Source organism: Corylus avellana, chromosome ca3 (genome assembly GCF_901000735.1).
Source record: "Corylus avellana chromosome ca3, CavTom2PMs-1.0".
Lineage (NCBI taxonomy): Eukaryota > Viridiplantae > Streptophyta > Magnoliopsida > Fagales > Betulaceae > Corylus > Corylus avellana.
Genome location: NC_081543.1, coordinates 45,419 through 67,404, shown reverse-complemented (window position 1 = coordinate 67,404; position 21,986 = coordinate 45,419). Strand labels below are relative to the sequence as shown.

At 37.0% G+C, this 21,986-nt stretch overlaps 3 protein-coding genes across 4 annotated transcripts; 2 read left to right on the top strand and 1 right to left on the bottom strand.

The window, feature by feature from the left end:
• Positions 1-999: 999 nt before the first annotated feature.
• LOC132176574 (germin-like protein 11-1) lies at positions 1,000-1,715 on the top strand. The gene is given in 2 exon segments (XM_059588823.1): positions 1,000-1,618; positions 1,621-1,715. Coding segments are annotated over 2 exon segments (684 nt in total). The 5' UTR covers positions 1,000-1,023; the 3' UTR covers positions 1,710-1,715.
• Positions 1,716-2,292: 577 nt separating this feature from the next.
• Positions 2,293-9,859, top strand: LOC132176477 (uncharacterized). Of its 2 annotated transcripts, XM_059588700.1 has the most exons (12): positions 2,293-2,437; positions 2,594-2,722; positions 2,824-2,950; positions 3,033-3,169; positions 3,269-3,413; positions 4,100-4,278; positions 5,478-5,718; positions 6,411-6,509; positions 6,675-6,820; positions 6,993-7,100; positions 8,511-8,599; positions 9,152-9,859. In XM_059588700.1, exons 1-12 carry the CDS (start codon positions 2,369-2,371, stop codon positions 9,645-9,647), a joined length of 1,965 nt encoding a protein of 654 aa, XP_059444683.1. In that variant the 5' UTR covers positions 2,293-2,368; the 3' UTR covers positions 9,648-9,859. The 2 variants fall into 2 exon arrangements, with proteins under 2 accessions (XP_059444683.1, XP_059444684.1); XM_059588701.1 differs by lacking the exon at positions 6,411-6,509.
• Positions 9,860-10,707: 848 nt separating this feature from the next.
• On the bottom strand, positions 10,708-17,111 carry LOC132176095 (respiratory burst oxidase homolog protein C-like). Its single transcript, XM_059588220.1, has 12 exons — positions 16,324-17,111; positions 15,972-16,134; positions 15,796-15,844; positions 15,503-15,616; positions 14,912-15,361; positions 14,441-14,827; positions 14,244-14,339; positions 14,002-14,117; positions 13,674-13,776; positions 13,057-13,130; positions 11,398-11,999; positions 10,708-11,015 (listed from the first exon to the last, which is right to left on the bottom strand). Exons 1-12 carry the CDS (start codon positions 16,931-16,933, stop codon positions 10,906-10,908), a joined length of 2,874 nt encoding a protein of 957 aa, XP_059444203.1. The 5' UTR covers positions 16,934-17,111; the 3' UTR covers positions 10,708-10,905.
• Positions 17,112-21,986: the final 4,875 nt, after the last annotated feature.

Below are 21,986 nucleotides of genomic sequence, written 5' to 3'. Positions count from 1 at the left end.
ACTAACACAATATATGACACGTGGATCCTCGGGAGGACCACTATGTCAGGTGAACAGTTACTATCTGATGCCTATAAAAGGGATGTCCAATTTCAATTTTTGATATCTTTTTCTTTTTCCTTAATCGGACATTCTCAACTCTCTCACTTACAGTCTTCAAGTTCATATACTCTCTTAAACACAGTGACTGATTTAGGCATCGAAGCTATTCTCCGCCGGCAAACACAGGCAACTTTGATCTTATTCTTATTATTTTGTAGTCAGGTGATTCTTCGGACATCACAACATTCACAAGATTTGTGCCACGTTATCATTCAGAAAACTGTGTTTCAACATAAGAGAGAAAATGAGTTAATCCTAAGGGATATTTTTGAATAAGGATGGAAGAATTATTATTCCCAGAACTCTTTCTAATCACTTTTTAAGCATCTTACATGTCTATACCATACTATGCTAACATTAGTGATGCCCCTGGCTATGTGTAGTAACAGATTCCCGAATAATTGACAGCGCATCTTATTTGAATCTAGCTAATAGTAGTTGTATAGTTTCGATGTCCTTTTGCCACCATGGTTTTGATTTGACCATTATCACATTGCTTCTCCAGGTAACACTCAATGACCCTATGACATGTGCGATAGATGGTGCAGGCATTTGCTTTCCTGTAATGGCAAGGAAGACTGCTGGTTCAGGAAATATGATTAAAACATTAAAAGATTTCTTAAGAAATGAAGAATGCCTGGGGTCCATTATAGGATTGCCCATCACCGACGTACCTGCAAGATAAAGAGCAATTTCAGGCACAAGGACATTAATTTAGGCTACACAGATTCCAAGTAAATGGAGATTATCTTTCTTTAAAGCAATTCACTTCTTACAACATAATCTATTTCAAATCCAGTAGTGAACTCCAAGCCTCAATGTTACTTTCATTTCTGGCAATCTCAAAGCAATATGTCTACAGATATATGTAATATAAAGACCAAAGAAGGCAGTACTTGTACTTCACAAGAGCAACCAAAGATGAATTCTCCTCTTCGCTTTCGCATCGTCATTTTGTTTGTCATCTGCACTTGCATCAGAGTCTCCTTAGGAGATTACGATAATCTCCGGGACACTTGTCCAACTTCGACACCAGGAAAACAGACAGTCTTCATCAACGGCTTTACTTGCAAGAATCCAGCCAACGTCAGTGCTTCTGATTTCAAGACTTCAAATTTGAACCATGTGGGGGATACAGACAATTTTTATCGTTCCTCAGTGAGCATTGTCACTGCTGCAGATTTTCCAGGACTGAATACACTTGGCCTGTCGATTGCTAGAACTGATATAGATGTGGATGGCCTGGTGACGCCCCATTCCCACCCAAGGGCTTCTGAGATGTTGTATGTCAGCAAAGGTGCTGTTATTGCCGGATTTATTGATACCAGAAACAAACCGTTCCAACAGTTTCTAAATGAGGGTGACGTTTTTGTGTTTCCCCGGGGGCTGCTTCACTTTTGCTATAATGTTGGGTATGACCTCGCTACAGTTTTCTCAGTGCTTAATAGCCAGAATCCAGGGGTGGTGACAATAGCTGATGCTATGTTTGAGCCTGATTCAGATTTAATACATAAGGTAGTGAGCGACTAATCTCTCTTTCAGGATCGAAGGTTAATCGCATGGAAAATGTGACTCTGGCTGGCTTCAAAGGTCTATACAGTTTGTAATTTTTTGCAATTTTTTGCAATTTTTTTTTTTTAAAATTCATCTCGACAGTAGTTTTATGGGTCTAACAATAAAATTGATACAAACAATTGTTTCTGTTGGTACTGGCATGAATTTGTGGGCAATGTAAGTGCAATCTTTATCACGGCGAGTTGGGTTTGTGATCCAACTCGATCTTATTATCTTTTTGTTCTTTTGGATGAATGCATATGATTGATTCAACCTGTTAGACAAAAGATTACAAGCTGTTAGGAAGAGAAAAAAAAAAAAAAAAAATCAAAAAACAAAAAAGGAAAGAGAACAGAGCTACGATACGACTAAAGAAACTCAAAAGTGGTTTTCTACAAGCACAAGCACAAGATGAGATTTTGATATTTGGTATTAATTATAAAATGAAAAAATAAGAAGAAGAGTGAAAATAAGGAATGGGAACACTGTTATATTCAACAAAGTGGAGGGGCATTTCTCATATTAAAACACTAGGTATGGGGTGACGGGACAAATATAAAAAAGTTATACCAATATATATATCGCTTTTTTTTTTTTTTTTTGTAAGTCGATATATAAATATATCATTTCATTTCCCCAATAGGCGACACGTTTGTTTACCCTTTCGCGCCAAACTAGTGTGGGAGAGAGCGCAATTGAGAAGAAGAAGGACATGGTGCAGGTGTGTTTCGTGCTGGATCTGCGGAGCTTGCCTCCTCCGTTTCTCAGAGACGTAAAGCAGGTAAAAACCAATCGAGATGTCCTCTCTCTTTTCAACTGCAAATGTTCCTTTCTGAAAGCTATATGAGGGCTCCGACCAGATTATTTTCCTGTTACAGCTGCTTTAAGTAATTTATTTATTAATGGATCTCGAATTTCGTTCGTCGAAAATTGTCAGTCCTTACTACAGGTAGCAAATTTCTACGCCATTTCATCATCGTCTTCTTCTTTGCGTAAATCTAACTCTCTCAGAGATAGGATTGGCTTCTGCTACATCTTTAAAAATCGTTTTTCTTCTTCTGATGAGGTACTAATCTCTTGTTGATATTCCCTGATTTATTATTTGTCATACTGCCATGGTTGTGCTTGGCTGAATGTATTGTATTTTACATCACAATTTGGAAACAGCTGAAAATCGCTTACCGTCCCAGAGAAAACTTCAATCTACGCGACTTCCACCAGGCAGTTAACCAATTGCCCTTGGATGCTTTTCTCCCTCAAATCAATGATTCGGCTGCTCTCTGTCATCCGGGGGGTAGCTCTCTCTCTCTTCCCCGACTGTAGTCTGACATGTTATTGTATTAACTGCTTCGTTTAATCATAATCATACCTCGCAGATCTAAAACTTTCAACTATCCTGAGTGATCAATTTTTATATTCCTGGGGAACTGGTAAGGATATCGCGAGGAAAGTGATAGTTCTGAGCTCATGCTTTCCAGAAGATGTAGACTCTATCATGCGAAAATCTCTAACGGTCAGCCAAGTATTTGAATATTTTAAATTTTTTGCATCTACTCGACTCTCGTCAATAGGAAACTCTTAACCTTTGAACTTGTATGGCTTTTCCTTCCAGGATGCAGCAGACAAGTGTGTTTCAGTCGAGTTTATGTTATTTGAGCAAAAATCAGGCCATCTCACTGATACACAGCAAAATATGAACAATTTCTTCAGATATATCTCTGATCTAGATAATTGCTCGTTTCAAACATATCTCCCAGGTTGTCATCTCTCACTCTTAAGGACGCATCACTTTGATAAGCAATGATGATTCTCTTAGCCTTTCCTTTCTTTGTTATGTTCATCTCACCAGTAGTTGGGCCATTTCATGATTATGAATGATTAAACTCCCATATGTAAACTCTTTAAGTACATATAGCTTTTATTTTTATTTTATTTATTTATTTATTTCAGGTTAGTAAATTTGGGTCATAAACTCTGCGTGCCAGTGGGGGAAGGGGGAGGGAGTTGTTACTCCGCAAAAATGCGAAATTGAGTTACAGAGGCATATACACACTTGAAATTTGTTAAATCACTGTTTTATTCCAAAATCTTAAGTTGAAAACTATAGAATTAGGGTTCGAATTTAGCTGCTCTACTATCATGTTAAATTACCACGTGTCCCAAAAGCTTAAACTGATATTAAAGAGTGAATTTGATCATTTTAATTAATATTTTAACAATTTTTGACATGGCTTTGAAACATGACAACATTTTCAATAGTACAGGTTTTAGATAGAGAAAACACGGTGGAGAGAGAGGAAGAACCTTCTTAGTTATATATGCTTTTGCAACTAACTTGGTTTTACGTGTGTGGATAGTTGTCAAAATATACCCTAGGTAAAGAAGAGTCGCTTAAAGAGGAATGCGATGTATGATATACCTCCAATATTTGACAAACTTGCAGATGTCAGAGTGTTGCATGGCCTGGTTAAACGATGGAAAGCAGATCTAGAGGACGATGCGGAAGAACCATTGCAAGCACATTTTCTCTTTAAGAACAACCTTGTAGGCTCAGTGAATCAGATCTCCTGTAACTTGTACATATCTGTCAATAAAATAATTGATGGCTTCAGTCCCTGCCAGGTATTATATATGACTACTACTTTGTCTACGTTTTCAAAATATCCCTTCGTTCACCATTCATATTGAAGAACTACTTTATTGCAATTTAGCCAGCAAGATGAAACTCTTAACATGAAAGAACCATATTTATGTAGATAATGTCAGCTAAGCATCACATATATCTCAAGACACTGAATGAAAACTGCTGAAGGAAAATTGTTTGTTTTTTGGATTCTAGATCATGTACATGTATTGAAAAAATGGAAACTAAGCAATAGATTCTGGTGGTTCATAATCTCGATTGTTCATCAAATGATTGACATACCCCTTTTAAGCCATAGTTTCGATTTACAGTGCTCTTCATGGGTCATTAGTGATATTTTACCATGAGAGCTCATGAATTTTTACATTTATTTGGGCCTATAAAATTCGAAATGTGGACTTTAAACAGTAGCAGTCCCAGCATTGGGTCTGAAGCTCGTAGATGTTTTCAGTCAGTGTAGCTGCTACTTCACTCTGGTTTTATCAGTCTTTAAATCCAAAAGCAAACAGGGAAGTAGTCATGAGCTCTTCAAAGGCATGTAATTCTGATTTATAGACAGGTTGATTATCTTGTCGCTCAGTATAATGGATTAGGTGTTGTGAAGGGCAGTCCAATTGCTTCAGAAGGCCAACCTATATGCTTATAATAATATGGGGCAAGGATAAATGGATATTATCTTCCAGAGACCTTTTCTCTGTGAAGTAACTGTTGGTTTAAAAAGCACATAAAGGTGGAACTATAGTACATGGAAAATATACAGAAGAAATGTAAGAAAAAAAGAAAAACTAAGCTCCGAAATTATGAAGATTTACAAGTTTTTACAAATTAGTGAGATTGAAGGATAAGGAGCTCTAATTTGTTAACAAATAAGTAACTCGACCTTTTAAATAGCACAAGTGACCAAAGATGGCTATAATGCATATCTGGATATATCGAGTTTCTTCTTTTGGTAGAAGATTACTTGAGGAAGGTTTATTGTCCTCTGTTCTATTGCTAAATTGATAATATCTGCCACTGCCCTGATGCTTGCTCTGACATTATCCATGCATGAAGGGAAATGGAAGTCATGAATCTATATGCTTTAATTGTTGTGCAATAATTCTCCCTCTATCTGTTTTACCACTTTCACAAATCAAGGCAAAAGTAGCACTTTTTTGATTGGCGGTACCTCGTAAAGACATGCAGTTGTCATGGAATTCCATTAGAAGATGGCATAAGAAACAGGTCAGGAGGACCATCTTGTCCAGCCACCGGCCATGATCTGGGAAAAGATGCTGTGATGGAAAATTCGGTGAAGGTTGGAGAAAATATAATGCTCTTTCTGCCGTCATGCCAGAGCTCGATGAAATTTCAGAAAATTTCTTCATCATTTGACTTCAATGTTGTGGAGCGGATTAACTTGGGGTCTCTAAGTGAAGGTAGATCTTAAGCTTGAGATTCAATTTTTGACAGCACCACTAATGTCTTCAGTTCACTCCACCTTTCTACAGGTGCTTATCTTCTTAACTAAATTGAATTATCAGCTATGGAGGTTTTTTCATGGCATGTGAGGGAATTGTGCTTGAGCATGTAAAAGCAAGTTTTTAAGTGACTTTTGATCATTATTCCTTGGTTTCAAATATCGAGGATCACTCACATGGGTCGTACATAGAAGTCTGATTTACACATAAGCTGTACATCCTACATATCGATGAGTGCCTCATGTTATAGGTCTGTGCTTCATACTGCACCAATTAAGTATGAAGTTAGAACTGAAGTGAAATATCAATTTTCAAGCTCTGCATTTTATTTGTCAATGTTTCAAATATTTTCTTCCTTTTATATCGAGACATTTAGAGGATAAAAAGCTTTAGCAGTGTCTACATATTTTATTTTGCTAAGGTTGAGGATTTAGGAGAGAATGCCAACCTACTTGGAATTGACCAACATCCGGGTTTCCTTCCCTACTTATTCTGGGTATATGATGGAAAATATTCAAGACCAATCTTATGGTGCAGTACATGCACAAATTGAGCTACAGATTCATCACATATAGTATCTTATTTTGATGGCTCCACTGAGATAGCTTCTTCATGCTTTTACTGTAATGATCTCTTTCTCTTTGACCCAGGTAGTATAATGGGGGATTCCTATGTGGTAATTCCATCAGCTTGTCATGAGATAGAAGTTGCTTCAGATGACATAGAACAGTTAGAGTTGAATGCTCAACGTATGTGGAAGGCTTCCCTTTGAATGTTTGATTTGCAGTTTGAATGTTTAATCAGAGACTTTATATGGGATATCTGAATTTTGATTTATCATGGATATATATGTTAATAATTCTTTATGACCTTAATGTTTCTTCCATTTTTTGAGTTATGCTATAATTTAGCAGTTTTTCGAGGGCTTTGCAGTGCTTTATATTCGCTAGACCAAGGTTTGGTATGCTCCTCCAGTTGTAATATAGAAACCATGAAAGAGGCTGCTTTCCACTGCTATTATATTCTTCAACCTTCAGACAATGGCCCAATGCTTCTCAGGGTGACCCTCTTACCGGTTAAAATATTTTTATTTTCTGTTGGAATCTTGTTCTAATTTCAGTTCTCCGTGCTTGTGCCTTTGCATGCATGGAATATACTAATTTATCTTATCTATTAATGTATATCTCTGTATTTGTTGTATCTATTTTCACTAATTACTACAAGATTTGCAGCGTCTTGCGGGATCAGAGGAAGTCTCTTGTGTTCCTGACCTCAATCAATGTATTCATGCTTCAGTGACCAAGGAAATTCAGAATTCCATTCAATCTTCTTTGTCAATGGTCAGATTTTCTCTAAAGCATTTTTCTTTGGTTGCATTCTTTTTTTTGACCTTGACTTCTAGTGAATTTGTGTGAATCAAAATTTTCCTTTGATGACGTACAGTACAGTTTAAGGAAATAACCTCCCCCGCAGGAGTTACTCCATAGGACCATGATTCTGCTAGCAACTATTGGATAAGATTGTCTAGGTTTTCCATTGCAATGCAACTACCTAAAGCTGCATGTCGTACTACAAGCCTTCGATCTGTAATTGATACCGAGGGTGATTGGTGCAGAACGGTGTAGTGGTTCGCAGTATTAACAATCACACACAAATCACAACTCTTCCACAAGACCAAGAAAACAAGGTTTTGAGGGAAAATAGAAGAAAATTCACCCTTGGTGAGTTTCTTATTGAAAATTAAGAATAAACAACATAACATGGCTGATAAACCGTCCTTATTAGGCTTAAATAGAAATAGGGTCGTAGCCCTGTGAAAATGAAAGACTAAATGTAACACTAAGCTATCCTGCCACAACTCTGTCGATTGAGCTGCGGGTCAATATGACAAAAACCTTAATTTTAATACGAAAAACCCTAATGAACCACACTCAGTCGATCAGGCATCAATCGAGTGCCTTGGGTTTTTATATGGGACTTGATGCAACATCTTTGGTTGATCGAGGTAAACTGATGCAACGTGGTGTAATGGTTCACAGAATTAGCAAATACAACTCTTCCACAAGACCAAGAAAATTCAAACTTTTGAGGGAGAATAGAAAAAAATATATCCGTGGTGAGTTTCTTATTGAAAACTGAGAGTAAACAACATAATATGGTGGCTAAACCGTCCTTTTTAGGCTTAAATAGAAAAGAGTGTCTTAGCCCTAGGAAAATAGAGGACTATACTATCCTGTTGCAACTCAATTGATTGAGCCGCGGGCCAATTCGACAAAAAACCCTCATTTTAATACGAAAAACCCTCAAAAATAAAAAAACCCTAATGAACTACGCTTGGTTGGCCAAGCCATCAACCAAGTGCATCAAGTTTTTGTATGGGACTTGATACAAGATCCTCAATCGATTGAGGTAAGGCTGAAGAATCGACTGAAGCTCTTGAGAATCACTACAGGAATTGAATCTGCATTCTTGGTCAATTGAGACTTGCCTCTTGGTCGAACGAGAACCTCCTGTCCAATTTTATTCAATAATTTGGCAGCTGGTTGGTCTGCATCAGTGATTGTAGAGATCATTTAGTCATGTCAGATTTATGCAACAGTTATCTTGAACATGTTCGCAAATTAAGTTTTTTGCTGTAAACTAATTAGATACCGATCAGCACCCAACACCCCCCCCCCCCCCCACCTACACACACAACACTTTTATTTATTTATTTATTTTTTTCCTTACATCCTTTAGATTCCCTGCAGATCGAACTAAAAGACTATGATCCGATGGTGCATGAGAGAGGCTTCCATCAAAAACTAAACTTGCTTGTCAAAGAAAGCTTACAATTTGGGTAATTATTATCTTCATCGACCTTGAGCCTTCATAGCATATTGGAAGAATTGGACATTGCACATACTCATCAATGACCTTTCTGAATTTGCACTCCAAGTTGTTAGAGAAAGCTAGAAAAAGAAATGATTTTGCAAATTCCAGATTATGACTTGCAAGAGTTTTACAGTCTTCCGCTGAGAGCTACCGTTAGATTACAAAGTTTGGATGGTATTCTGGCCATTTGTTACTTGTTAGTATGGTATTCAGCAATGACTCCATTTGCGGTGGCATTGTTGCTCAGATGCTACCGAGAAATTCACAGAATATATTTGATTGCGGTTGTTATAATTGACACTTTCATTCTCTTTAAAAGTTATTTATAGAAATTGATTACATGATTTCAACTTCGTTAATACAGTGAAATTAGCCAAGTATAGTACTCTAAGCTTACAAAAATCTGAAGACTGAGCTTGCTGGGATCATCATTATTAATCATGCTTAGCAGCATAAATATTTGAACTAAATGGTGGAAGTTCCTCTATCATCTGCTTTGAACACTTGAATTTTGCAGGTCATTACCTCCTAAATTTAAAGAGGCAGCCTCTGAACCGAAGATCACTCAACCTGACTCTTTAGAAGAGATTGTACAATCAAACTCAGGATTAGATGTTGTACTTGTGGAAGCGGAATCCCCACAGTTTGATGTGCCCTTGGGAGAAGACAAAACAAGCGCCCATATTACAGAAGAATGGGAGCAGCTGGTTGTTAATGAAGTTCCAAAAATATATTCTTCAGCTCGTATTTCCAAACACAAGTTGGATCAATCAGTTCTATCGCCTGCAAATAGTAATAGGCAGCTGGATGTAAAAACTTCAAGGATTTTAGAGAGACTGGAGGTCCCCAGACGGTTAAAAACAAAAGCATTTTCTCCTGTTACCACAAGCAGTGGGATGATGGATACTTGTGTTCCAAGGAAGAAACCTCTTACCCCACTGCTGTCCGCTGATGCTACTGCAAGCCAGTTAATGAAACCAAATTTCCAGAGACTAAAAAGGAAACATAAATGAAAAGAAGGCTGCTGCTAGTGTTTAGCATGGAGTTGTTCTTGCAAAAAGGTCAATGAGGTTTGCTTGTTTCTTTCTTTCCTATTTGCTTTGTTCTTCCTGTTTCCAACATTTTGAAGCACCCTGAATATCCACAAACTGCCTGAGAGGAAGTTCATATAATATTTTCACGGAGGCTGATATATATTAATGCAACATTGATGTGAGGTTTCATACATGCTTGTATATGCATAAATTTATGTGCGCTCCATTTGTTCACGTGCATGCATATTTATGTGTCTTGTATCACAGAAAGAGTGTAACGACCTAGACAAACACTAGCCACGACTTGCCGGTTATGACCTGATCTTTCTATAGGAATTATTTTCATATTTGCATCTCTCTTCCGAGAGCATATCAACGACTTGCCTGTTATGAATTCTGAAGGCCCCGTATGTATCTGTGGTAGGACTAGGAAGAGGTGATATTTCAACAAAATTGCACCCCAAATGCATTTAAACGATTGCTAATGTCAATAGGAACCAGCTATGGCATCTACTTGGATATATGATTATTGTTTTCCCATATCAATGATGTTGATGAGATTTGGAGTACACACATATGATAAATTATCAAGACTAGTCTTATCACGTTCTTTGAATTGGATGATAACTTCAAGTTAAAATGTTAAATGTTAAAATGATGAAAAGAAAAAATATGAATTAAAAGACGAAAATTTAAACATGAATACTTATGGATAAGGCTTGCAAACAAAATTATAATATTTTAAACATAATCTTAATCAATCAACCAAAAATGTAATTATGCGTGAACAATTCGTTTGGTTGGTGGATGGCTGGCATTTCACGTTATCATTTTCTTTCCAACTTTCTGCTATTAAAACTGTACTTGAATCACCCATACCGGTTTGCACAAGCATGAGAATCACGCCCACGCCGTAACTATCCAACCCCAAGTTTAGGACGTGGTGGCCCAGGTGGCCAACTCACTATCTTTGCCTGCATGTCTGCATCTACTTTCACCCCCCAAATATGTGCTGATCTATTGGTTTAGTATAAAGGGGTATATATAAAGCATACTTATAAAAAACAAAGGTTGTAAAAGAAAGAGAAAAATAAACAAAAGCGACAAGAAACTCGCGCGGGATATCAGACAGAGAGTGGCCCAAAAAGAAAGAAAAAGAAAAAATGATACAAAGAGTGGTGGGGCTCGGGAGGGCTTCGTCGTCATCTAGTGCTTCTCTCATCCATTTCCATCGTGGTCAGAAATTTTCTTTATGGAAATCAAATTTGGTGGAACTCTTGTGAGAGAAGTCCTTTCCGAGCTGGCGTAACTCTTTCGCAAGCGCTGCTGATCCACAGTAAAAGACCCCTGCATGAGTTCGTGCAAACACCCACACATGCACACGTCAATATTTCTATTTACTAAAACAATAATTACAAGTGATGAATATTTATGAAATATGGCAATTATCAATTATCATCATCATGCGCTCTAATATCTACGACTACGTATCTTTCATCTTTGCGTGTGGAAATGGATGTGAAACATATTGCGAGCCATGTATAACAATCATACTTAATTATCCCTCTTTCGTGCACCTTATTGTAGGGAAAGGGAAAGGGAAAGGGAAAGGAAAAAGCTGATGAAAGTGCTGTCGGTGTGAAGATAAAAAGAAGTGGAATATGTAAGAGCTAGCATAAAGCAACACAGAAAACTAATCAACTTCGAGGAAGCGGGGCCGGGGACTGACCTACTCGGGCATGGGTGTGATTAGATGCAATGCGCTCGTAGACACTGTGCCAGTTGGGCTTGGCAAAGTGGGACTTGACACGTGTACCGGAGACGATGTCAATGCCATTCTTCGAATGACTGAGGGACTGCAGCATGGCAATGAGAGCAGAACGGGCATCACCCTCTTCGTAGACGCTGGTGCAGTAAGTATTGAGATCAATCACTCCCCTGCTGTCCAGTTCAGCCACCTCATTCATCTCCCCTCTAAACCAGTCGAAAGACCCCTGCTCCCTTGTCACCCAGTAAAAGTATGTCTTCCTTGTCTGGAAGTTATTGATCGTTGACCCTGCAGCTGCTTTTCTCTTTGGTACTGCTTCTGCTCTGCAGGTTCCTTTTAATGACTGAGGACCGCTTCTCCCACTTCTCCCGTACATTCCATTCTCTAAGGCATCCTCCTCCTCCTCCTGATCCCCCACGGCCTTGATGTTATGTACCATGTCCTTCATAATACTGATCATTGGGGTTGCCCCAATTCCCAGCCCGACTAACAATACCACCTCATAGTTTTTGTATTCTTGTGCTGGTGCTCCATATGGACCATCGATCAGAACTTTTGGAAAACTGTACGTTCACCCTCATCGTCATTCCAATTAGAGATAATCATTTCAATTATTACATTAGTATAATTAAAATTTTCTCAAGCGAGTAAAAGGAAATTAAGCTAATTAATTAATGCCATATGGAGTCTGCAACTTTAGAAGAAAATGACAATTTGTATATCTTAGTCTTCCACACGCCGTCAAGGACATGATCATATGATCTATGTATATAATACAATGCTGATAATCTACTTAATTAGCCTACTATAATACTCGCGACGATAAATAAGGCCAAAAAGGAAGTTGTTAAAGTACTGGCCAAGTGGACTCCACAATTGACAGCTTTTCTCAATCCCTGATCCAAGAGATAAGATCGAGAAACTTGCTTAAAATTAAGTGGTATCTGTCGTATTAAACAATCTACTTTTTGATAGGTGGACCCTGATTCGGGATGAACATCCGCATCATTTGGATTTTCTCATCACATTCCATTGAGTTAATAGTGAAGTTTTAGCCCTATTGGATGTCGCTTTTCTATGCCTGCGGGGCTGCATATGTGACTCGAACATTATTAATGCGTTCATTACGTACTGAATAGACCGCATAAAATTAAGTGGGGTGAAAGCAAGTAATGGGGCCTCAAAAGGTGAGTTAGAAAGCTGTCCTGGAAAGTGATGAAATAATTAATTTGGTTCACTTGTGTAAAGGATGAGAATGCGAAAGAGTACTCGTTACTCGGATCTAGCTTACATAGTGTTATTTTAATAACAGCATCTATGTTATAGTGTATGTTGTACCAAGCATCTAACTCTCACTTTAGCATGAGATAGACCTAATTAAAGCCTCTCATGTACACCAAGCCTATTAATTGGTCCTCTCAATATAATTTATTGTTACTTACGAAACTGTCTTTGGCAAATATGATGTTTCATCATGATGATCGAGCTTCTCTCGGAGGGAGGCTTTGGTTATATTATATAGTGAGTGATACATAGATTTTTGCCTTTTACCAAAAAACATACTTGTTTTCATTGGATTTTTTAATAGAGCAATTATCTTCTCCAGTTAAATTTACTTACTTTGCGTTGCTATCTCCTTGCAAGAAGTCAGCTCTGAGGAGTCCACTTTCCCCACTAGGAGGTGGCTTGCACACCTAGAACAACCAATTTCAAGGGACGTTAGCTACAGGAAGATGGTTCTTTTCCCTAATCTGTAGTATGCAATTTGATCTGTATATATACTACTGTAAAGTTTCCCTATATGCCACATCGTCCAACTTAACATGCATGTATTCCTATTATAGACCATCTTTCTTGTTACCATTGTGACGAAAGGAACGTACAAAATTTTTTACAAAGAGTAATACTAGGGACCATCTTTTATTTTATATTTTATTCTCCTAAAGTTGATGTGACTTTCAAAATTATCATTGAATCAAAATTTAAGTATAATTCATTTAAAATTTAATGGTGATTTTAAAAGTTACATTAGCTTTAGGAGAATAAAAATAGGATAAAAAGATGGCCCTTACCATTTACTCTTTTACAAATATTGTTATTGAATCATTTTGATGTGACGTAGGGGCATTAATTAAAGGAAATTCAAGAAATAAAGATGGTAATTAATTTTAATTTTCCTAAAAAATATATGGAGTAGCTGATGCAGATTCTTATCTGCAAAAGAGGCATCGACGCACCTTTGAGAACCTTGTGATGAGTTGTCGCGTCCAATCACCACGACTTCGGATATGAACACTTAGGTAGTCATCCCCAGGGGCAGAGGTGAGGGAAAATGGGTGCCTGTTGACACGGGGAAAGAAACACAGAAAAGAACACACCAAGATAAAGAGGTGATGAGTGTGACCATATATGGTAATTATAAAGAGGTGAGGTGATCTATATACGTACGTACAGGAAATTAGACATCATATACATGGTCATGCAAGTTAAATTTTGTGTGTCATAATAACACACTGTATAGTGTATATATAGCATATTTAGTAACAACGTTTTAGAGATGTATACCATTCGAATGGCGACAGAGCAGCACAATTGACAAACATGTATTGCCCGCTTTTGTAACTGAAGCCCTCTGGCTTCGACATGTGAAGTGACAAGACATTTTCACTATAAACAGCCACCTTCAGTTCAGTGTAAAAAAGAATGAGACGCGTGCTATTCGATCTATATTAGCGATATAAACCAAATGTATACATATCCATCATATATGAACAAAAAAAAAATGGAAAAGAAAAAAGATTACGTACCTTTAGTATTGTAACAGGCTCGATGCTGGATCTGAGTGCCCTAATCAATCTTTCACAGACGTAAAGGGCGAGTGGAACAGCCAAATACATCCAGGTCTGCCAATGGCAGGAAAAATGTAATATACGCAAAGATTCATAAGAATCAAACAATCAAAAGAATTAATGTACAAAAAAAGAGGTGAGAGATGCATTCTAACCGTTTTCTTGTACCATTCCTTAATCAGGTAGAGGTAAATACCATGTAGAATCAGCAAAATGTAAACAATGATGAAGATGTGATGGGAATACCAAAAAGCATTGAAGCCAGTGAGACTCTTTAGTGGTTTAGGTAGACGTTTGAGCTCACTTCTCCTGAACCTAGGGGAAGCTAGCGTGAAGGCTATTGCCATCAACACTACCATTACGATCCCAGTCACTCCTTCTGTTGAAATAACAAAACGCCAGTAGCTTGATGGTTGATCCCCGAAGAATGGTTCCATCAACTTGTACTTGTCACTGCTTGCATAAATAAGGCGAGGGAAATCACAAGCTAAATGAAAAATTGCATGTATTCCAGTTCCAATTGCTATCCCCCCTGCTATCATCTGAGAAATATACTGTCAGTTTTGGTTTGAGCTCTTTCACACTACTCATATCTCGCATAAAAATAAGAAAATATGAAAAATTACCTGGTGAAAATTGAGGTTGTCATCAAAAGGGATGACAACACCTAGTGTGGTCTTATTCCTGAGATAGGTGATGGTGTTTCTGCAAACTGGAAGTAAAATGAGAGCCATGTTCAACTTAAGTGTCTCGGCTGCACCTTTGGCCATGCATACACAATGGCCCATTACCTCGTATGCAGCTTTGTTTCGATACTGCACAAACTTGTATGCAAAGAGGCCCAACATAACCGCAGTCCACAGGGCGATTATCCAAACTCTCTGCCAGTTGTCCTGTAAGAAATACTTTGTGCTTTCACTCCATCTCCTTAATCGGTTCTTCTCCTCCGTATACTTGAGCTTCTTGCTCAACTTCTTGCTCAACTTCTTGCTCAGCTTTTTGCTCAAGTTCTGGCTGTCTCCACCTCTAAAAGACTGGTTTGGTGTTGGCAACAGAAGCATTTCCAGGTAGTCTATCTGTGATCAGTTCCAGTAACTGTAAAGTCAAATGACCATAAATTTCTCTAGCTATAATGAGAATTCTATAATTAGCCAATAAAAATGAATTAATTGTCTTGTAATTTAATCTTCAGATCATTTTGCGCGCAGGTTGTTTACCATGATGTATCCAAGATTATCTGGATCTAACTCTTCCATGATCAGGGCTGCATATTCCTCTGCTTGTTTCTGGATATTTAAGAGTTTGTTGGCAGAAGCACTTAGGCAGATAATCTGCAAACGTAATTCATCACTTTGGTTCAGAACAATCTTATCCTGAGGAAGCACATGCATTATGGAGTTGGTTTTCTTGCTGAAGTACTTTACTTTTCAATGTAAATAATGAATTTGATTAATTCCCAAAAATCTAATGAGGCAGAGATTTATCTAGTCCTGCATCCAATATGCCATACCTCTCTGATTTCCACTTCAGTGATTCTACCATCAGCATCTTTATCGACCCTGCATTTAATTGTTGTAAGCTTATTGATTAATATTATTAGTAGGCAGTAGATGAAAAATAAAGGAATAGTTCTTCGGGAGACATTCAAGCAAACTTATATTGAATAAATTAAAGAAAAAGAACAACATGTCAAAGAAAGTTCGAAGCCTGGAGTCGAAGCTCTGATCAGAAATCTGGTCCCAGAACTCTTTCAGCTGGGCCTTGTTGATGGAGTCACCCTTGATGCCCCGCTCCCGAGCCAGAGCATCAAACAGGTTGCCCGCAAACTCCTTCGACTCTTCATTCATTCCTGCCATTACGCAAACAGAGATCTTTGAAGAATTAATAACGTAAATATAAGCTCCAATGATTATATATATATATATTGAGGACAGCGTGAGGAGCTGAAAGTGATCGTAGAAAAAGAGAGGTAGAGCTTATTAACTGATACACACACAAAAAAGAAAAAAAGACACTTGTGAGCTAGGCTGTGCCACACCTATGCATTTTCCAAAGAGCGAACGAGGGAGAGAAGCATTATTGGTGGAAGCTGTGAGCTTGTTGAATTGCTTCTCAACAGCAGGCCACCCAGCGTCGTCATCTGTCTTGCTGATAAACTTGAGGCCCTTCAAAGCCTGAGCTGCTGCGGAATTTTTCCGATCGAAACGAGCTGGAGGGACTCGTTTCAAGAAGGAGGTGAGACGCTTCAGTTCCTGAGAGACCTGCGTGATACGTGCAGAAGCGCTTCTTACGACTGAGGAACCAAACGAGGTTCTCTTCTCGAGACCTCTGGCAGCAGGTAAAGTCAACCGGGGATCTTGTTCAAGATCAGAGGCAACAGCAGCCGTCTTAACACTTTGAGCAGCAACAGAATCGTCACAAATGTCCATATTGATCTCAACGTCTCGTTTACTGCTGCTGCTGCTGTCAATATTACAAGAAGCACTGGAGTAGGGTATGTTGAATAAAGCGCTCTTCATCCCTGCTCTTTTTTTCAGAGGCCCACTGTAAGCAATGCTTTCGCTCTCAGTGATCTCTGAATCTGAGTGATGATGATATTGATGATCTGGATAAGATCTCCGCACCTCATCTGTTCCCAGATTCTGCATTATGATGGAAACTTGTACAAGTTCTCCTAAGCGTTTAACGACTTAAAATACTAACAATATAGACACAGGAATTCGGACAACCTCAATACATACGATTAAATTGAAACGTTGGATTTGGAAGCCAATCTCAAATATCCAACTCGATCTCTACTGCTAAACTAGTTTTCCAAGGTTTGGATGAAAGACTACGAGAACTATTGAGTTTGATAGAAATCGAACGCCGACAGTTCTAAACCTTCAATATCATGTTGCTCTCCCTACTTGTGCCATAGTGTTCCTAATTGATGTTTCCTCCATGAGTAAGATTCCTTGAGGTGAACAAAATTTATAGCACACCTTTGCCCCAGAAGAGAATGGATGATCTACAGGCAATATTGATTATGTGATTATTCATGTTACTCCTACGACGGCTAATTACGTCAAAATCACGATGCAATTATTTGTGGCGGATGCTGTACAAACTTTTGAAAATTATGCCTTGATTGTTTTTTATTTTTTTATTTTTATTTTTAATCTTTTACTAGAAATGCTACGTACTCTCCCGCTTCACATTTTTAAGTGCACACTCCCGTACATGTCAGTAGTGCACATTTTCATTAAATTTTGGATAGATTACAATTGGATTTTGATTCTAATGGTAATTTTCACTGCCACGTTAAATAGTGTACACTTGAGAGTAATGATAAAAAGACTTGTTTTCAATTTTTCATGTGCACATTACAATTTTTTTTTTTAAATTTTTAATTTTAAAGTAAAGTATTTCTTACTTCTTAATTTACACTCATTTGAAACAAAAATGAAATAGTTTATCGCATAATATGTGTCATACACGACACACCGAATTTTTGTAGGATTTACCGATAGACGATTGAATGATTTTTTTTTTTTTTGACACTTCTGCACAAGAGGGGGGAGGGAGATTCGAACTAGTGACCTTCGCTTCATTAGGCGTGGTCCCAACCGATTGAGCTATCTCTTAGGGACACGATTGAGTTTTGGAAAAATTAGAAATTATACGGACATTTTAGTAATTTTGGTTCAATTCCAATTATGAAATATGTATTGTTACATAACTAAGAATTGGAATAATTATTTCATTCCAATCTTCTCTATTTTCAGTAATAACTACTTATTTTTCTAACATAATACTCATTCCGCAAACCAAACGAAGCTTAGAGACATGTAGAAGGTAAGCAGGTTTTGAATTCTCATCTTTTAGAAGATTTCTTTGATGCTCCCACTGTGCATAGTATTTTAAGTATTCATTTGCCCTATCAACCTTCTTTTCATAAATGGATGTGGGTTCCTTCTTGTGCTGGGGTTTTTTTTTTGTGAAGTTTGTTTATGATCTTTCTTTCACTATGGGTGGTAGACCCTCTCCTCTTTCCTTAGATGCTTGGTTGGTCCTTTGGGGTCTAAAACTCCAAGCTAGGTTAAAACATCTCTTATGGAAGGTGGCTTAGGATATTTTGCCTTCTAGAGATAAAATTGGAAGGTTTGTGGTTTCAGATGATTAAGAGGATTGGTTGTGTCCTTTTTGTAAAGGGCCTGTGGAATCACTCTCTCATATTTTCTTGGGTTGTCATTTGGCCAGAATTCTTTGGAGAAGCTCCCCCTAGCCTTTGTCACTGTTGGTTTTTTCTTCCAGACTTATTTTGGATTGGGTGATTGCTCTCTTTTCTCCAATGGCTGCTCTAGGTATTCCCAAGGTTGATGTCTGCAAATTTCAGCTTTTTGCTTCCCTTACTATGGATTTTATTTGGAGATTTAGGAATTTGTTGATTCATGAAGGTATGCAGCTTTCTTCGAGTTTGGCGATTCTTCAAATCTCCAATACTTTCAATCATCATAATAATGCTTGGAGGGATCTTGCTCTTCCTTCCCTTTGGATGCCTCCGGTAGCAGGTTGGATAAAAGGGAATTTTGATGTTGCGGTGAGAGGCTCCTTTGCAGTTGCTGCATGCAGTGGTGATCAGTGATGAAAATGGTTCCATTTTTGCAGCTGCTACCTGGAAACTTGTTTCCACTGATGTTTTGCAAGGTGAAGCTCATGTAGCCCTTTTGGTGGTTTGTTTGGCTGCTTCTATGGGTTTGGGTCCTATCTCGGTTGAAGGGAATGCTCTCCTTGTTATTTTAGCTATTAATAGTCTTGCTCTTTTTTCTTCTTGGTCTTTTGCTAACTGTATTTCTAATATTAGTTTAACTCTTTCTTCCTTTCAAAGTTGGAATACTTTGAAAGTATCTCGATGTGCCAATTTTAGGACACATACTTTAGCTCATTGGGCCGCTTCCAATCGTGTTTTTGGAAGCATTCCCACATGATCCTCTATTCTCTCTTCCATTCGGATTAGAAATGGGAAAGATTCTCTCATGTAACTTTTTTCCTTATTCATTTAGAAAAAGAGAAGAAAAGAAAAAAGATCATCATATGAAAAATGGTTTAAGCCTCTTTTACATGTCCAGTAAAGGTAAGGAATGCATACTAAATTATAATTAATAAATGAATTAAACAAAAGAGAATGAAACCCAGATAGGGTAAATATCGAGTAAATACAAGTAATATTTGATCTTCAAAAGTCATCACGAGGTATGCAAAAATCTAATATATTGCTCTTACATGAATAAAACAGTTAAATTTATTAAAGAAAAAACTTTCAACCTTTTCTTTAATTCGTAGCATAAATATATCCTTTCAAATTATTTTTTTAACTCCGCAATTCTTCGCTCTGCGTCCTTTTTATCCAGTGCTTCTAATTTTTGTCTAGCTTCAGCAAGAGATTCTTTTGAAAGAGACATTCCAGGTCCCATTGTCTTCTCAACAATCTATAAATAATAAATTAGAGAAATAAAAAAGGAAAATGAGCTAAACTGGACCTATGATATTGAACCCACTTGAAACATTTATTCAAGGCAAAAAAAAAAAAAAAAAAAAAATCTTTCTTCTAGCAGTTATATAAACTTGTGAGAATCAGGACATTTTAGATAAGATTGAAATTATGAAGGCATAATAATGCTTATGGGAAAATAGTTATTTCCTTTCTAATCTGATTTATGTTCTTAAGCAAGCAAGCGTAGTACAAAGCACACTGATTTGCCTGAGGGGGGTAAAGGTAAAAGTGTTGGATTTATCAGACAAGTGAAAATGGTTTGATCAGACATTTTCACAAACAAGTACCGGCTATTTCTGACTAGGCTAGTAGACCCCGAGTTTAATCACAAAAAGAGAGAGAGAGAGAGAGAGAGAGAGATACATAGAGGAATTATACTGCACATAGGGGTGTTCATGAGCAAAGCCGCTCGCGAGCTCGCTCTGGATCGGCTCGACTTGTGTTCGACTCAATTATTAAATGTGGCACTTCGTGAATACAAATCTTAACTCGAATATTAAACGAAGCAAGCTCGACCTCGCTCGGCTCGGTTAGTGATGCAGATCAGATAGCCAAACAAAAGCCATCATTTGAACGGCCATTCGAACGTGCAGTTCTGAGAGGATTCCAGGGAGCTGGCAGAAGACCCCGTTCGAAGTTCCGTTCGAACGGCCATATGTTAAATTCCAGTTTTTACGCTTTTAGTAGTTCCCGTTCGAACAGCCATATGTCCCGTTTGAATGCGTAGCCGCATCTGTTTTATTAAACCGACTTTATTTTGTTATTTTATTAGAGTTAGGGTTTTAAGAGTCTATATTTCGTGTTTTATTAGGTTTAGGAGTCTTTGTTTTATTAGGTTTAGGAGTCTTGGAAGTATAAATACATCCAAGGGAAAGCCAGCCCCACCCCAATTCCCATTCCATTCCCCACAAGTTTTAGCAGTGCAGATGCAGCATCTCCACCTTCAATAACTAAGACAATTACTAATAAGGTAGACAGAGACTTGGGTCCTTATCATAACTGGCAACTCTTTGCTCATAGGTCTTTATTGGAAAAAAAAGAAAAAAGAAAAGAAGATAGCATTACTCATTTATTTTGACTGCATTTGGTATTGTAATTTAAAATAAAACAATTTTGATTTTAAATTAAATTGCAGAAACTTTATAATTTGAAAATGTAATTTTTTTTTTTTAAAATTACTATTTTAAAATGTAAAAAAAATTGCATGCAATAGGGTACATTTAAAAAGTGTACAATTTTAAATGATAAACTATGATTTTAAAGGTCAAATTGTGATTTTATCAAATGATTAACTACGTTTTTAAAATCGTGTTTTCAAATTGAAGGTTTTGAAATTGCAAATTCAAACTAATTTTGTGCTTTTGGCAGATGAGACAAAAAAGAATAATGCTAGAAACTACATTTGTATCTAATAACTATTTCACAATACTAATGTAATAATTTCAACCAACTCTTAGATCAATTATTGTTTAAAAAAAGTGTAACGCTAAAAACTACATTTTTAGCCTACAACTATACCCCATAATGCTCATGCAATAGCTTTAATTGGCTCAATCATTGTGAAAAAGAATTTCAAGAGTTAGTTGGTATTATCTTGTTAGAATTGTGAAATAGTTGTTGAATAAAAATATGGTCTATAATATTACTTTTTTTTTAAAAAAAAAAAAAAAAATAAAAAATTCTAAGGTTTCAAAATCGCAAATTCAAACTGATTCTGTGTTTTAGGAGGATGAGATAGAAAAAAGTAATACTAGAAACTACATTTTTATCTCATAATTATCTCACGACGCTAATGTGACAGTTTCAACAAACTCTTGGATCAGTCAGTGTTTAAAAAAAGAGTAATGTTAGAAATTACATTTTTAACCTACAACTTTAACTAACCGGATTAATCATTGTGAAAAAAAATTCCAAGAGCTAGTTGGTATTAACATGTTAGCATTGTGAAATAATTGTACAATAAAAATATGGTGTATAATATTACTTGAAAAAAAAAAAAAAATTTGAAGGTACATTTGAGATGACAATGTCAACATTATAAGATAATTGTGAGATAAAAATATAGTTTATAACATGTAAACCAAAAACCAAAACAACGATGTTTTGGTGTATATATATATTATTTTTTTATATAAATATATTCTATATATAAAGGTAGGCGATTA

Bases quoted from the DNA above. Each gene is read 5' to 3' on its own strand.
- LOC132176095 (XM_059588220.1), bottom strand. From the start codon at position 16,933: ATGCAGAATCTGGGAACAGATGAGGTGCGGAGATCTTATCCAGATCAT. The intron at 15,845-15,971 runs GTTGTTCTTTTT...AATTAAATGCAG, and splicing joins CTTCGAACTTTCTTTGACAT to GGTCGATAAAGATGCTGATG. The intron at 11,016-11,397 runs GTCAGTCCCCGG...GAACTCATGCAG, and splicing joins TCACACCCATGCCCGAGTAG to GGGTCTTTTACTGTGGATCA.
- LOC132176477 (XM_059588700.1), top strand. From the start codon at position 2,369: ATGGTGCAGGTGTGTTTCGTGCTGGATCTGCGGAGCTTGCCTCCTCCG. The intron at 2,951-3,032 runs GTAGCTCTCTCT...CATACCTCGCAG, and splicing joins TGCTCTCTGTCATCCGGGGG to ATCTAAAACTTTCAACTATC. The intron at 4,279-5,477 runs GTATTATATATG...TACCTCGTAAAG, and splicing joins ATGGCTTCAGTCCCTGCCAG to ACATGCAGTTGTCATGGAAT.